General features: G+C 34.3%; 1 protein-coding gene across 1 annotated transcript in view; it reads right to left on the bottom strand.

Annotated features, from left to right (window-relative positions):
- The window catches only part of LOC149791814 (transient receptor potential cation channel subfamily M member-like 2), a 172,903-nt gene that overhangs the window by 82,780 nt on the left and 71,361 nt on the right, over positions 1-18,762 (bottom strand). Inside the window, exons 17-21 of the mRNA XM_089969476.1 lie at positions 13,092-13,317; positions 8,494-8,601; positions 4,581-4,666; positions 2,835-2,952; positions 798-926 (exon numbers count right to left, since the gene is read on the bottom strand). Of these exons, the coding sequence (XP_089825602.1) occupies positions 798-926; positions 2,835-2,952; positions 4,581-4,666; positions 8,494-8,601; positions 13,092-13,317 (667 nt within the window). The remainder of the gene's footprint in view (positions 1-797; positions 927-2,834; positions 2,953-4,580; positions 4,667-8,493; positions 8,602-13,091; positions 13,318-18,762) is intronic.

Raw genomic sequence — 18,762 nt, 5'->3', positions numbered from 1 at the left:
TTTTGATTATGGCAAAATTACCAGGTAAAAACTAATTTGCACAAACTGTTACCACATTACTCTAACTGGCATTTGATTAAATTTTCACCATGGGTTGCAGAAGTTATTGGTACATAACACAAGAAATGAACTACTTTTTTTTTCACATACCCCTGAATTGTACTTTGACCATACTGGTAACTAAGGCCATAGGGATAATGCCTATGAACGTAGCTTGGTAATTGTCTATTCTGACATCTGATGTATCTGTCACATTAGCCAATCAGACATCAGAACACAAGATTATGTTGTATCCTAGACTAATAGAAATTAAACTGAAGGTATATTATATTTTTGTGACCCATGATATGTTACAGTTCACAAATTTCTTCATGCAGTAAACTCTGCTCAATAAAAAGACACTGCATACATTGTTATATTGGTTAAAGTTATACTTTATTTTTATTGTTGGGCAATGTAATACATTATGTGAAAGTTTTCAGCATAAAGTTGAATCTGTTTACAATATCACATTGCATTATCACAATGAATGTCATATGGTCTCTTCATTTTATGACACACTGCAATGGTAATAACAATATCTGGATTTAGCAATAATCAGTAATGGAAGAAGATGGGGAAAGAACCTGAAATGCCATATATGTAAAGCTTACATCAATATGAAAGAAATGTATGTCTTGTGATTAACTAGAGTATTATATGGTAGTCTGAATAAAAATAATCCTGGACAAGTTTAAGGGGATAAAAATTCAAATTCAGGACTAGTTAATCTAAAGGGTTATAAACGTTATACATACCTGTCTAATCTCCTCAGTGAAAATGGTGAAGACCCACACAATCAGTACAATTTCCTCTGGAGACAAGTCTGGACCAAGCTTGCTGATTAGGATGTAGCTATACAAGCCCAGAAACACCATGTAGGATATCTGAAATAATAGATATATTAATATGTGCAAATCTGACAATTTTGTTGGTGGGAGTTTACAATTGTATTTTTACAGTGGCTCCATGTTGGGAGTTTGCTATTGAATTTTCAGAGCAGTTCTATTTCAAAAGCTTAATTTTAGACAAAACAAATCTTCTTAAACAGGGCACCATAAAATCCATAAAACACTGGCACAATGTTAGGTGCAATGCATGAATTTCATTTACATAACCTAATGCATGCACTTCATGTATTGCATTTCATCATGCATGATGTGAATTAAACTGCAAACAGCCATATTCAGATATGTGTCAGCATAATTTCAGGTCTGCTTTTGCACAGACTGAAAGATTTACCCTTTAGTTTTCTGAGGAAAAAAAACCCTCTAAAATCATCACAAAAAAGATGAGAATGGCAGATGTCGACTAAATGAAAGCAAGACCATTTCTATAAATCATTATTTTTTCAATTTTGATCAGATGCATAATTCATGATAGAGAAATGCAGATGTGCAAATTCCTGTACATACTGGCTATTTCTGTAAGTCATTGCAGACAATTTTCTGCCAGGCATTGTGGGTAAAACTTTATATGTTCATCCCCTATATCAATTAAAAAATTTGTAAATGAGAATCTAATACCAGTCATTCCCATAATAGCTTGTATTGCTTCAGATGAGCATTTAGATTGTTAATACACAGCTTAATAATTATGTTGAGCATGGGTCTGGCTGTCAGGTGTCATAATCACAAGGAAAAACATAACAATTCACCTGGTGTCAAGTTGAGTAAAAATTAGGCATAGCATAATCATGTCAGATTAATGAATGAACTGACATATTATTTGAGACATTTTATTTGAAAATGAAAAAGTTAGAGTTAAGACATGGGACCACATGTTAAACATTTTAGTTTAAAGTATAGAAAGAATTGTTCTTTAGCCTAAAAGCAATAGTCTGCTAAAATGGCAGTTGATTAAAGTCAAGTACAGTGTAACTGATATGATAATATTAAAATTAAATAATGCAATGGCATCGCTGACCATATGTACCCTTATATAATGGACAACCATATATTTGTAACATTAAATGTTGCAAACAATATTTAGCTTTGGTAATGATTTCAGTCCATAGACTTAGTCCTGCTGAGAGGTTTAATAGTATTTGAAATATGCGATGCGCATCAACATGTATGCCTTTATGTTACAGTTTAACTCCAGGAACAAGATATTATAAGCTAGGAACAGAAATAATTGGCCTAGAGATTAGGAAAAATGTTGGAGACTTTATTCTCCTACATTGAATTTCATTTTTAAAAAATCTCATTTAATTAATACAATCATAATCACAAAATGTACACTTACAAATAATATACAGGCTTTTTTTGGGCTCAATCAACAAATTTTTCTTCAAGAATAACTTCTCCACAATTTCAAAACTGATAAGATATGAGGATAGATATTTCACTGAACTAAGGCACAGACTATACTTTTATCCTCAAAGTCTAAACGTGCATTTTGAACATACTCAATTATTTCACTAAATGGTTAATCATTGCTCTGATTCAGATCTGGAGATCATTTCTAGTTTGTTGCAGAACTATAGATTGGTTGAAAATAAGTAAACTTATCAGAGTAATAACACTAGGTCATGTTCTGATTAATGCTGATTTTACAAAATAAAAATTGTAACATTAACATTTCTCAGAAAATTTTATAGTGTTAAAGGCAGCAGAAACAGACTGTTATAACCATATAATGTATTTGACAACAGGAATCAAACAGCCACAGAAAGGTGGCTGTATAGTACTCAGAACTTCTGGTGCATAATGCATGGCAAGTCTGGGTCTATGTTGTTCTTAAAAGTTGTTAACACCCTATGCACTGGAAATTGGGAAATGTACTGAACATACCACATTATGAAAGAAAATAACCACAGGTGCTTGATAGAAAGATGAGAACTTCTCCACTGTATTGAAATTCTTGACATTGACATTTGTTTCATCTCCTGAATCATCCTTAGTCCACCGTCTGAAAGCAAGACAAATGTTTATTACAGTATATGTTTACTGATAAGTCGAGTTCAACTACAAACTGCACAGTGTGTCCAAGAAAGTAAGAAACTAATACTTACAGTAATCAATATATGGATTGTAATCTGTTATAGTTGATCACTGATGACCTACCTGGTAAATAAACAAGAGTCCTACAATGGGATGTGATGCTCAGCTCATTGATCTACATCCTGTAGGATTTCAAGGATAATGGCACACCACATGGTATATTTTATTTTTAAGTAATAACTGTATTATTTCCCTAACCCCACACCCCATCCCAGGCAGTTTGTACATTCCAACTAATTTTAAAAATGAAAAGCCTCAATGATACCAAAAATACATAGACCTTTGCCAGTTCATTTATTAATTTATAATATCTAAACTAAATGTCACCAGGAGTGTCAAGCTGTTTGTTTTTCAAGCCAAATGGGAGTTTCTTTACTATCATCTTATCCATATTTCCATGGGCGAGTCTATTGTTTCATACAATTGAAGTGAGGTAGTTCATCATATTCAATAAGTTCCAATTAATTCATAAAACTTCTGTAGCACTGGGAGTTGTGTCCCTTTGAACCCATGTACATTAGACTTAAACTGCCTGCCCTTTTTATTTTGTTCAGTATTTTTATAGAAGTACTAATATTAGACATTGCAGTCATTGGATGCAGAAGAAGTCACTTTTATCTTTTTATCTTTAATATAAAGTGGGGGAATACTAAAGAAACTGAGGATGGCTGTTAAGCCACTCAGGGACATCATATTTTATCAAGGACTTTGGGATGTATATGTCAGTAACGTTTTATGATAACCCTCCCAATGGTATAGGAGGTGTAGGAATAATACAATGGTGGACGTGTTTGAAGCCACTTAATAATCATCCTGAGGTTTATGCACCTTACTGTGAGATGAAGAAACAAGGTTTAATTCCTGACAGAAGCAGATTCCTTTCACATCACAGTAAAAAAAAATTCAAGATGCATACCAAGCTGATTGTCAGTGAGTCATCTTGCCTACAATGATTCGTTAGAAACCTTAGTAAGACACAATCAAGCAACTCCTGTGATCTTGATATCTAACCCTATAACCACTTTATTCCTTAAAAAAATAATATATGCCAAATCTGATGACGAATTAACAGAAAATGTAGCCTCATCATACAGTTGTAACAAAAGACCATGCCACAAAGATCTTTGATAATTCATCCCCATAAATTATCCATGTACACTGCAGAATCTGGCTGAAGGCCTAAGGATACAAATTTCATTCCCAAAACTTAAATTAACACCAATGATGACCTTGACTTTGACCTCTGGACCTCTACATCTGTCACAGAATGTTATATGCCACTGTAAACATCTCTGATATGTTGGATGACAATTCATGCATTACTACAGTAAATAGTACTGCTAGGTACAAAAAGTTCAACCAATTAACCACCCACTTAAAATTTCAACAAGTGTGACCAAAGATACAGCTGCTGTTTAAAAACAGCTGTTTATTAACTGTAATCAAAAAACTGACAACAACTGGATAAACCTTATGTACTGGCTGTTATGTCTCACCCTTTACTAAATAGGTAAAAGTACCAGTAAAACTACTTACTCCTGCAGGGAAGGATGACTTTGTTTCAAACTCACATTAGTCCTGCCTCTAAGAAGTGGTGGTTTTGACTTCTGTTTCATATGGAACTGTTGAGACAAATAAGTAACCATTCATTTTACGGAAGTCAGGTTTTAGTAAAATTAATGCTTACTGTGCAGTTTTAAATGACATGATTATTATATTATGAATCTATCAAGCTGTCATTATTTTTTTAACTAGGCATATAGTAGTCCTATCCACACATGAAAATTATATACTAGTGCTATATACACACATGAAAATTATATACTAGTGCTATATACACACATGAAAATTATATTGTAGCTTATATACACACAGGAAAATTATATAGTGATGCTATAAACACACATGAAAATTATATACTAGCGCAAGAAAATTATATGCTATGCTATATAAACACAAAAAATTATATACTAGTGTTATATACACACAATAAAATTATATATTTGTGCTATATACACACATGAAAATTATATACTAGTGCTATATACACAGAAGAAAATTGTATATTAGTGCTATATATACAAAAGAAAATTATATACTAGTGCTATATACACACAGGAAAATTATATACAAGTTCTATTTACACACTTGAGAATTATATACAAGTGCCTTATATACACAAGAAAATTTTATACTAGTGTAAAATACACACAAGAAAATTATATAGTAGTGCTATATACACACAATAAAATTATATACAAGTACTATATACACAGAAGAAAATTATATACTAATGCTATATACACACAAGAAAATTATATCGTAGTGCTATCTACACACAAGAAAATTACATAATAGTAAGTGCTATATGCACATATGAAAATAATATACTAGTGCTATATACACATATGAAAATTATATACTAGTACTATATACACACATGAAAATTATATAGTAGTGTTTCACATGAGATAAGACATAACATCATGAGGTCTCCTCATCTGTCTCTTTTTAAATAAAGTAAAAGAAAACTATGCAATCTTAATAACTGCAATAACAATCATATGAAAGAAAGATGCAAACTCAACTAAAAGTACATGATATTTTGAGAAATCATTAGCAATATACAGCCTAGGCAGTGCTGTAAATCAGCTACATGGAAAACTGGTGTGATCAAAGCTGTTTTATTTGAGAAAAAAAATTCACACACCAACCTGCCAACATACATTTCCTTTGCACACTGCACCAGAAGAATCTGACTTCCAATCAGTGCAGATTCAATGAATTTGTAATACTCATTCAGCTATTATTTATGAATGATAAGTAAAGCACACCTGCCTAATCCTTAAGAGGTACAAAAGATATGTAAAACTTCAAAAAGAGTAATGGTAAATGGTATATTATACATCTACACTAATTAGTTGTCCCATATAGGCACTTAACACAGAAACCATTACCTTACTAGACACATCCCATTTTCTTCACAAAAAAAGAAATTCCTAACTTAATATCAAGGCTTATAGATCAGTACTATATCCATTATGTTAAAAGAATCAAAACTGTACACAGAAGTCCAGTAATCTAACAAGTATTACAAAAATCAAAACAACTTAATTTATGAATGTTTTCAATCCAACAGTTATGTATGGTATGCAATGCTCCCTCTCACCCCCCAGAAATTGCACCATCTCTCAGGGCATCAGTTAGAATAAAAATGGTACAATAAGTATGACCTGTGACCTTTTCACCTCAGATTATATAAGTTTCTTTATTACCTTAATAAAAACTATCAACAAAGATTAATCAAGGAATCTGCTGTGCAAAATATAAGCACATACAGTATCTTACATAATAAATTAATAGAGTTCAATCATGGAGATGCGATCTGCAAAAGCAGGAAAAAACTATGGTGATGCTGTTCCATAGCATCTAGCAGTGCAGTAGATACTCAGTAGATATGTGTGCATCTCTTGTGTATGGCCCCGCATGGGCATGAGTGACAGCATTAAAAAAAAACCACAGATTGCTTGTAGCAAAAAGTTATTTGATAATTTAAAAATGAAACAATGTTGTGCGAATTGATGTAATTTGGGGAATACAAGCATTTGTAAAAGACAACTTGACTGATGAAATGAAGCACTGGTAAGGAAACCCAAATAAGGTCTCATCAATATAAACCTGCATACAAAATGTGGATCCAACATTTACCACCCTATCTCCATGAAACAATAATAACTCAATGAACATACTAATATTGGAAGCTGACAATCAAATTCTGCTTAAGTTCTATCAGTACAGGGTGGCATACAAATGTTTTTGAAATCCATAATAAGTTAGGGGACTATTGTGTGGAAACAGAAATGTGTCAGTCCAACAATCAGGGACTACACCTCTAACACCTGATGATGCTAACTAAATGCTGAAAAATTAAATGAAATAAAGATATCATAAAATATGAAGGGACATACTGTGCTGTGGTTTCATAAAAATCTACCTGTATACTAAATTTGGTTCGAATCCAATATTAATCATGAGCCGCTGTGCAGAAATGAAGGTGGGCGAGTCTGAAAATCAGGGGCTATAACTCTGATACAATGATGACAGAGAATGTTGAAAAGAAATCCACTGAGGTGTCATGCAAATCTGAGGACTTACTCAGTAGAAGCAAAAACTAAGTGGGTCTGCCAATCAGGGGTTATAACTCTGCATAACAATAACTAGAACCCTGAAAATCAAATTCATCCAAGGTCTCACCAATATCCAGATAAATACACCCCAAATATAAATCTGCTGAATGATAAATATAACCAAATCAAGCAAATTTAGTCCAGGCCTCATGAATGGCAAATCTGGTTAAAATCCAATAATAATTATCAAATTATTTGTGTGGGAACAAAAGTGGGATGGATGGCTGAATGAAATAGATGACAGTTGGACAGACCCAATTTAAAATTTTGAAATGTGGGGGACAAAAAGCCCCCACTGTAGCTAAGAAGATTTTAGTATTCTCAGTAGTCAATGTAAATAGTAATTATTCAAACAATGACATGCTAATCTCTGTGACAGGTCATACAAGACATAATAACAAGAGCATTCTTTTCCATGAGATGAAAGTTAAATATAATGAGTTGACATAAACAAGAGAGGTTTTATTTCAAAATCATTTGTTCTTAAATTCTATTTCAGCTTTTTAAACAGATTTATCTTTCAAAAAAGTTGGCAAATTTGCAGGATTGAATGTTTATATTGACAAATCAAATTATTACTAATTATTGATATCCAAGTTGTACCAGACTGTTACGCTCTTGGTGATGATCAACAATATTATATTAATACCAGACTGTTACGCTCTTGGTGATGATCAACAATATTATATTAATACCAGACTGTTACGCTCTTGGTGATGATCAACAATATTATATTAATACCGGACTGTTACGCTCTTGGTGATGATCAACAATATTATATTAATACCAGACTCTCTTGGTGATGATCAACAATATTATATTAATACCGGACTGTTACGCTCTTGGTGATGATCAACAGTATTATATTAATACCAGACTGTTACGCTCTTGGTGATGATCAACAATATTATATTAATACCAGACTATTACGCTCTTGGTGATGATCAACAATATTATATTAATACCAGACTGTTACGCTCTTGGTGATGATCAAAAATATATTAATACCAGGTTACCATATAAAATTTACAAACATAATTTTTCTGGTTACAAAGAAGCCTTAGTTACTTATTGTCAAGAGTGTCAATTTTCATGTTTTGAAAAAAAATGACATTTTCATAAGTATTTAATTCTGTGGAGTCTGGATTAGGTCATTTTGTTTCTATAGAAGAATACTTGTTCTTAGGTCTTTACAGTTGTGGTCAGTAGCAACCAAAGCCTACAAAACTTGGAACTTGTGAAAAATAGTGACTTAACAGTACCTCTACACTGCTGCGAGTCGTTTGAGCAGGAGCAAGTTCACCCTCTTCCTTCCCCTTAAACTTTGCTAGCAGCGGAATCAGTAGTGGAATGGCAATGCATATCAGCAACTGAAAATGAAAATGAAATGCCATATCTAAGTATGTATACTATACAATCATAAATAAAATAAGGAAAATGTTCACCATGATCAACCACCAGACAAGGCACCTGTATACAACACTTTAGCTATTCACTTGTACATGTATCATAATTAGAAGCTATACAGATACTGATCTGACATCACACAGTGCAGCAGTAGATTATGTTCTATCTGCTCACTTGTATCATAATTAGAACAAACTAAAACATACCCTGATCTGCCATCGCATAGTGCATCAACAGATTACAATCTAACTGTTTACTTGTACAAGTATTATAATTTGATTGAACTATATAGACCATGGTCAGCCATCACACAATGTATCAGAAGATTAGGTTCTAGAGATTTACTTACCGGTACATTATAACTGAAAAAAACTAGAGACCCTTATTTGCCATCACACATTGCATCAGCAGGTTACATTCTAGCTGTTTACTTCTATAATAATTAGAACTGCATAACAGACTCAAGTCTGTCATCACAGTGCATCAGTAGATAGGGATACACTTTTATTACAGATTGTACAAACTTCCAGGCTGTACATTTTCTGAGGTTTACTTGAAAATTTGACAAATCATCCTTGGACGTCCGAGGTTTTACCGATATTTTGTCCAAGGTTTTATGAACAACCCTTGGAAATGACCTCGTACATTAAAAAGACACCTAATATACCTTGAATCACTGACCCCAATAAGCAATCACAAGCTGCATCAGTATATTGCATTGTATCTGTTTACTTCTATCACAGTTAGATCAGCAAAGACTCTGACCTGTCATCACACAGTGCATTAGCAGGTAGGGTTACAGCTGTTCACTTGTATAATAAATAGTTCAAACTACAAAGACCTTGATCTGCCATTACACAGAGCATCTGCAGATCTATCTTTTCACTTACATAAGTATTTCAAATAGAAAGAAACAAAACAAACTGATCTGCCATCACACAGTGCATCAGCAGACTGTGTTCAAGCTGTTTACTTAGTATCATAATTAGAACAAACCACATAAACCACAAGTGGCTGAGTGGTCTAAGGCACTCACTATTACAGATCATTGCCATCTCACCTCTGTCTGTGTGGGTTCGTGTCTCAGGTTCAGCCAATGTGGGTATGTGAGAAAGCTTGCCAGTTGCTTCTCATGGGTCAGTGGTTCTTTCTGGGATTTTCCCAGTTTCTTTCTCCACCATTTATGCTGGCCACCATGTATAGCCTATATTGTGCTGAAAAATGGCATTAAAGCCTACAACAACAACAACAACAGTTGTTAACTAAAATGCATCATAATTAGAACAATTTAACTACACAGACACTGATCTGTCATCATTTTGTGGATCGGTAGATAATATTCTAGTTGCCTGGTTATATATTAATTAGAACAAAACTATAAAGACCATGCTCTGCATCACAGTGCATCAGCAGCATATCATGTTCTACCTGTTCATTGGTATAAATACTTAAAACAGCACAGACCCTGATTTGACAGCTCAGTGCATTATAGTTAGGATAAACTTTATTAAATGCTCATTTTTTCTCTGTCAACTTTACATTATCAAAATCGTGCAGTATTTTACAATAGTGCACTCAAGTGCACTTCATATTGCACTCACATTCATGACATGTTTTTCCAATACTGTATTAGGAACTACTTTGTAAACAAATCATGTACACTCATGGTGTAGATGCTTTACATTTTGGTTGATTAAATTTGTTTCTGAATGAACTAAAGCAGATATTTTGTGGACAGCCACATACCAGCTGCTGTGCTACATTCTGCATTACCTTTTATGATACAATGTTCTGGATTTAGGCTAGCGATAGCTGCCAGACAGTCATAAAATTGCTGGGTCCCTACAAATAACATGCAAGTGACAAGGTATAAACTGCCTTCTTTAGCTGGTAACAAGAATGGCAGAAAATATACTTACAATTTTACATCCTGAATTTCCTCAAAATGTACTTTCTTTAAGTTCTGCAAATCCGAATTACATTAGCCATGTCATGGGTTCTCAAGCTTGATTACACATTTCGAAATTATACTGTAATTTTGACTATATTCCAAGTGCAATTACATTTTCCTTACTGCGCTCAAAATGAAAGACTTCATATTTTTCCCATATTATGATTTCAAACATTCAATCACAGAAAATAAACACTTGTAGATGTCAACATGCTGCTCCCCCACTGCTGAAATCAGATGTACTTCATGTAGAATTGACACATATAAATCCAGTCATTATCATGAAATTAAGCCTAATTGCAAAAATTGCCAAAATCTATTCATTCCAGGCTAAATGGAAAAGTTGTTGCAATGCGCATTCATTTATAATATGACTCTAAATTTCAATTTTAAGTAGACCAAAATGCCATTTTCTTTCGAAAGTGATGTCTAGTGCACAATTAAGTTCATATTTATTTGGGCTGAGTTATGTGTGCATTAATAATGTTGTTGCTGTGTACAGATGAATCTGTGCTTGTGTATTTAGTTTGGAATACAGCATAAATTCAGTTACTTTGTTTCTTAAAGTGTATTTTTGTTTATATACTTAAACCTTAGGTAAAATAAGAAAATGAGCATATAATAAAAAGATTACTGCAATTGTATGGGAAAATATGAACTCGTTTTGTTGGTCGTGCAGTATTCCATCAAAAAAATTTGTTCATATTTTCCCATACAGTAACAATAATAATAATAATAATAATAATAATAATAATAATGACTGTATTTAAAGAGGGTAACACAATTAGCTAAGAACTAATCTACCTTGAGGCTCTCATACAAAGGAATTTATTTATTTTGGCTGCATCTCTGAAGCCACTGGATATATTGGGTTTGGAAGAAAGAAAATAGAGTAGGCATTTCTAATCTCAGCTGGAATAATGTTCCAGAGCAGAGTTCCAGAGTACTAGAAACTTTTTTAAAAATAACTCCTGATTTGGTTTGGGAATTTTATACTGTTTGGTAGACATGGATCACACGTGGGGAGTATTACCAGGTAGCCTATGCTGGAATAGTGATTGGAAATTTTCAGGAGCACTATTATGAGATATCCTGTACATTAATTTGGCTTTTCTCAAACGGATTCGATCTTTAATAGGTAATATTTTTAACTTACCAGCTATATTTTCCTTGCTTTCTTTCTGGATCGATATTAGCCCAAATGCTCTTTTCTGAAGATGTGCCAGCTTTGCTATGTTTTTATCATTTGAATTACCTTATACTGCATTACAGTAGTCTAAATAGGGTTGTATGTAACTGTTATAAAAGTTTTCTGTGCCTTTCAGGGACAAAATGTCTTATCTACTGAGAAGCCATAAACTTGAATTGACTTTTTTACTGATATGTTTGATATGTTCAGTGCATGATAGGTTATTATCAACCAGAATACCAAGTTTTTGAGTCTATCATGACAGACCATTTGCAAATTTTTATCCTTCCATGTCATAGTTCATCACTATCAAGATTTGACCTTATTTGCCGTGTTGTGATAATATTTTAGTTTTACCAGTATTTACCACCATGCCATTGCATGTGCACCAGTTTTCCAATTTGTTTACGCCATTCTGTAAAGAAATTTCGAGTTCATGCTTTGTGTTTTGGATGCCTGACAACGTTGTGTCATCTGCACAGAGATCTGTAGATGATATTGAGTCTCTTAGTAGAAGTGGTAGGGTACAGTATCTGTAACTGAATCAAGACTTTTAAAATAGAGTTGTATGCTGATCAAATTTGGGAATAGCAATGTTGGTAAAAGCTTCTGAAGAAACAGGGCTTTATAACAAACAGATAAATGTATGCACTGTTTAAAATACTGCAGCCTTATTCAAAATACATGGGGTTCTTTGCATTTCAGTCTGCCCATGATATAAAGCAGTCTAATTATTCCTGGTACAATTAGATGTAATTATTGATGACAATGCTGATGTTGCAGGGAAAGAATTACATGTATATTTTTATGTACTTTCAAAATAAAATAGACATGTTTATCATGCACTTATGAACAATTTAATATCATCGTGCAAGTTGCTGCAGGCATCTCATTCTATTTATAAGAATAGTCTCCTCAACCAATATACAGCAAAAGTCACACTGATACAGACATAATATTCTATTTATAACAATAAGTATCCTCGACCAATATACAGCCAAAGTCAAATTGGTAAACACATCTCATTCTATTTATACCAATAAGTCTCCTCCAATAATATACAGCCAAAGTCAAATTGGTGAGTACCGTCAATGTCTAACAGACACAAATACTTAAGTTCTGACTGGCAATTGAATTGATTGCATCAGAAATCCACAAGTTTAAACCAGTATTGCAGTCAAACAGTTGTGATTAAACATATTGTGAAGGGATGTAAACTGCCTGCCTGTTCCTTGATATTATGACTGTGTCAGACTTTGATTGTTCAAACCATTTCAACTTTGCTGTAAACATGTTGTATTGTTTTCACTGACCCTAATAGTGCCATTTTCCTGTGTCATATCTCCCATCCAGATGCTATTGAAGAGATCCTGGCATGCAGTTTGAGAGATAAACCGTTTGTTTTCTGCCTTCACAGCAATTAGAATACAGGTTGTTTTCCCCCACTGTGGCAACTCCCGGATCAGCAGGCCCTGTGCTTTTATCTCGTCTGTACTATAGCATTCTTTCAAAACTCCAATTGCTAAATTCATGAACTCACTATAAATTTAGAAGAAAAAAAAATCATGTTGAATTAACGGAATGATTAAATGGTAATTCAAAACATGAGGTCTTAGTAATTGTGAATTCAATGCACAAAATGTTCTACCTAGATATATGTCTATACACCCATCAATATAGTGCAACTCAAAAAAGCTTGTGTTTTTTAATGCAACAGTAAAGTTTCAAGTCAAACAAGAGTAATCACTCAGTTTAGTGTATCAGAAAAAGTTACAATTCACATTTAAACTAGTTCTTCCCAATATTCACATATCAAATTTTATTTTTACTGTGCAGAAATAAAATGTGACATGACAGGACAAACAGTAATAAAGAATAATGGAAACTTAGTAACTGCTACAACGAAACGTTCCTGACACTTGCAGAGTTAGCTTTTGTGGTGGAGGAAATATAAACCAACAGTAAACAATCAAGGACAATGCACATATGTGCTGACACAAACTGAGTACATTCAGGTAATGGAGTTTAAATTCAAGACTGCTGAGCATGAAATGAAGACCAGGTCATTACCAAATTTTCAAGACAAATACAGTGAGATTTTGTCTATAAAGCACTAAAGTCACAAAACTATCTGTGCACAAAAACTTAATTTTTAATGACTCATGCTGCTAGTTAGAAACTATCCAACTCTCTTAATATCACTGTCATTTGGCATGTATGGAGAGATACCAATAATAAAATAACACTAGGTTTTTTTTTCATTTTCATTACTAGTGAAGTTACATAAGATAATATTTAATACAACTTTCATGTTCAGACTGTTTAGCGACTATGGAGCCCAAACCCCCAAGGAAACATAACAGCTATAAACCAATTTTTTTGTAACTATTTCTTTTTGCTATACTTACCTGATCAAAATGCATTAGTAGTATAACCACTACCTTGCTAATCCATCCCTCACAAGCTTGTGTTAAGTTGCTAATCACACAAGTGTCATCTCCCCTGTGATAGAAGGATTGCATAATCCTATGCATATACTGGTATCAATTATTACTGGAACAGATGTGTACACTCTACTAGGTTCTAATGTAACTGGGGGAAAGTAAGACCATAATATGATCAGGTATTATCAAAGCTTATTTCATTCCAAAAACTGGTCTCTTCTTCAAATGAATTGAATTACTCAATTATAATTCATTATGAGAATAGGCATGACAAAGGTGGAGCAAGTTACATTAAATTATCCAATCTCTGGTCCCCTGTTGCATGCATAACAGCTTCAGATCTTGTTAAAAATAAGAACTAGAATTAACATTTAGACATGCCTGGACACAGCTTGTTGGGAAAATGCTTTCCCATGCAAATCCAGCACACACCTAGTGGTCATGTCACTGAAGCTACTGAACAGCTCAGGTAGTCTGTTTTGCAACTGCTATAGGCTACACAAGATAAAACATATATTTTTGGATAAAAAGTCTCAAAGATAAAAACTACACCTACATCTCAAGGTCTGGATGATGTCAGGTGAGCAACACTTATGCTTGAATGCTATGCTAGTGGCTACAGTACTAACTTCATGAGCTTAAATGCACAATAAACTCATTTGGTCCTTGGTTATGTTTTTCATAAACCGAGTAAATAACCATCATACTAGGATGATACTGTCAGAGCTGGGACATGATCCTTTACTTCTTTTGGAGGAAGAACATGAATGAGATCTTCCTCTTCTCACTGGATTGCTTCCCTTCATGTACAATTTCAAAACTGGGTTCTGTAGACACCCCTGAAGCAAAGAACTTGACAAGGCAAAAGGTTCTTACAATAAAGGACTGATTCCCCATGAGTAGCTACTTGTTTTGTTTAGTTATGAAGTAAAATTAAACCATCACATCAAAAGTGAAGATAATTTGGATCAACCAATAAGATCAGTGTCTCATCTACTCTACTATGAAGTGGATTTTGACAGAGAGATGAGTCCGGGAGGTTCTAACTAGGTAATTTGCAGACAGTTCACAAATATGCCAAACCCAAGAGATGTATCAGCATAATTTTTGCTAATACAAGCAATGAATGATGAAGCACATTTATTTTTCAGTATGTCCCAAGTCTAGTTAGTTTGCATATTAAGCTGCCATTTGTAGCATTCGTAAGCATAAACTTTTTTCCTGCAAAAAGGAAACTTTCACGAGACAGTAAACGTGTTCCAGTCACGTTGATAAAGAAAATATCCAGCAAACTCCATTGCTTTTATTTAAGTTTGGTACTCACTTCCTTTGAAAAAAGGTTCTTGGTTTTTATTGAAGATTGTAGTCAGCTTTCTTTGATGAAGGGTGCATGCGTTTTTGAAGTTACCGCTAAAGGACAGCTTTGAAGAACCAAACAAATGCCTGTTTCTTATTGTGGTGGCAACATCAAATAATTGTATTGAATGACTGAGACTGATATTTTCCCCTTTGCTTAGTATGTTTTCATAACAATCTGTGCTTCGACTATTTCATTTGTGTACATTTTTAAAAAACAACTTGTCCTTCACTTGTTTGATCATAGTTACTGTTCCTCCCTGAAGTAAGATCTTGGTTTTTGTAGGTTTTCTTTTGTTTCTTATACACACATCCAACATAAATTTTTAAAAAAAAGAGTCAACGGTGGATAGAGACGTAGGTATTCTGGTCTGATGACAGAGATCACTACAGAAAATGTGAGTGAAAAGAAGAGGATATAACACACAGTATTCACGCTAGATGTCAACATAAATGGATTATGATATAATAATGCACTGTTAAGATGGTTTGTCAATATGGACAAAGAATTTAATTATGTGACAATATATAAATTCCAGTGCATTTTATAACAAGTTTGCAGATTCCTTTCATGGTGCTTCTGAATTTCTCCACTCCAAGCCAATGGATGTATATACAAATTTAAACAGCCGCCAAGGTGGCCAATCAATTTTTTTTGCCATATGGTATATTTTGCCACCAATAAAGAAAATAAAAGTCAGTATATGACATTGGCAAAGCCCTGCGCGATCGCTGAATAAACTTTTTACACATTTTTTTGGTCCTTTTAAGAAGAAAAAATTATTTTTTCATGAACGAGAAAATACATATAAAATTTCTGGAGCCACATTATGATTGTCTTGTATTATTCATACACGATCTCTTCCCCAAAATGATAATAAACTTTTTACATTTTTTCTGTACTTTTAAAAAAGATTTTTTTTGTGTACGAGTAAAATACATGTATATGAAACTTTGTGAGCCACACCACGACCATGTTATATCTGAATTCATGTTATAACGAAGCAAGCCTTGGTGGGGGTCACACTGTGGTTGGCACCTATGAGTTTGCATTGAAAACCAAAATGTTTATTTAACAGGTTTGAATAGAATGACTAGGAAACAGATTTTGTTAGGACAAGTACAAGCATAGGTTTATTGTTGTTATAGGGTTTAACACCATTTTTCAGCACAAGATAGGCTATACATGGGGGCCAGTATAAATAGTGGAGGAAGAACTGGGGAAGACCCCGGAGAGAATCACTGACCCATAAGTAGCTACTGGCAAGCTTTCTCACATACCCACTATGGCCAAGCCTGAGACTCGAACCCATGCAGATAGAGATGAGATGGCAGTAATAAGTACACACTCCACTAGCATCCTGAAATTGAGATTGAATCTGCAAGAGAATGCTTGCCAAAAGTTAAGTGAGGTTCTCCCATTTGCTAAGATGTGCCCTCATGTATCCCAAATTTGGGTTTGCTTTATCCAGTGGGCAACGGTTTGGTTGCCATATGTCCAAGAAAATCATTTGTAATGGTCTCAAAAATAGATGGTCCAATATGATGACATCTGTTGCTGTAGTGAGAAGACCCAACAGAGGAAGAAATTCTAGGACTTATCCCATGTGAGAATAAAAGGCACAATCAAGATGATTTTCAAGGCATGTTCTTGAGGAAGACAGGTCCTGCTCACATGTGTTTTGAATTCCATATCCAAGTAGGTAAAATTTTGAGATAGGACAATACTGACTATGGCAATGCATTAGCAAAACAGGGGGTTTCAAGTCTTCAATCTAGAATATAACTCACCTGGAACTTTTGCATAATGTTGTCCAGGTAATTGGAAATCACAGACATGGAACTTGCTCTGAAGTGTAACAGGACACTGTACATAATTCCTGGGAAGACCTGGGAATAAAATCTTGACCAAAGGGTGATTGGAGCAGTCTAAGATCATGCATCATTTGAATTTGGGCAACAAAATTGCAGAATGGAGTACATTAGACTGGTTCTCAGCGTACAAATCTTGAAGGACTAAACTAATTCTGAACTCCATATCCTTTATGGTGCTGAGAACCAGTCTAATGTATCCATTCTGAATTTTGTTGCCCAAATTAAAATGATGCATGATCTTAGACTGCTGACCAATTGTATTAATGACCTTTGGTACTATGAATATTATGGACTAAAATTCTGGTATGTTGGTATTTGAAGTCTCTGCAGTCCATTTTGTGGCACATCCATTTTTTGCTGCAGAACAATAGCTATAAATGGATCTCTGGAGACCCTTATAAGATAATTTTTAAGACCTACATATCACATGAACAGGGTCATTTCCATTCTGTCATGACATGTTTGAGTTTTTCCCCCTCACCAAGATGTGCAAAAATTCAACATGAGTAACAAGTAATTCTTTGAGATGGAGACTGACAGGTATACAACAACCGAGACAGAACTGATCATTATCTCCCCAATTTTTGTCATCAGTGGTCCTCACAAATTATGATCTTGATTGAGGAAGTGTATCCAGTTTGGCATAGTGCCCTGTTAAGGGGGGGGGGGTAATCCAGTTTATGTGGTCCCTATTCTCAAACAAGGGCAAAGCTCTAGGACGTTGGGCATGTGCCGGGTTTGCTTCTTTGGCAGCCTGTTGCTGAACTTTCTCTACATGACTATAGAAGAACAGGTTTGATGATAGTTTGTTGATGATGGTGTAAGAGTGGTACTGAACATCTGGAATTGAAACATTGCTGTAGATAGTGCCTGTTCATGACAGAGCTGAGGCAGGTACCTTAACTGTCTGTTGGTGGTTCATAATCATACTTTTGGGACTCTGGTATTGGATAGTTCATTTTCTTGATGTCAAAGCTGGAATATGCCCAAAGTCACAGTCAGAGCCATTGCCAAGATAACAATTACAGTTGTCAAGAACTATCTGTGAAATGAAGGCTGGACTGAATATAATGGGAATATATAACATTATAACTGCTTCTGGAACATGCAGTTGTAGGTTGAGAGCTGGTGTTATCTGTAGCCAATGGCCATCTAATGCTAAAACCTGGTACTGGCTATTCCTGGAAAGACCACCATATCCTGTACTGAGATGTACCAGAATGTCCATCACTACTCCAAACAGACTATTGTACCAAGACTTTACTGGCTTTAGAAGGACAGCTAAAAAGACTTGTTATGGTCATGGAGA

The sequence above is a fragment of the Sinohyriopsis cumingii genome, chromosome 9, assembly GCF_028554795.1.
Source record: "Sinohyriopsis cumingii isolate HCF-2022 chromosome 9, ASM2855479v2, whole genome shotgun sequence".
Classification (NCBI taxonomy): Eukaryota; Metazoa; Mollusca; class Bivalvia; order Unionida; family Unionidae; genus Sinohyriopsis; species Sinohyriopsis cumingii.
The sequence above is the reverse complement of the archived record's forward strand: the minus strand, read 5'-3'. Positions and strand labels throughout refer to the sequence as shown.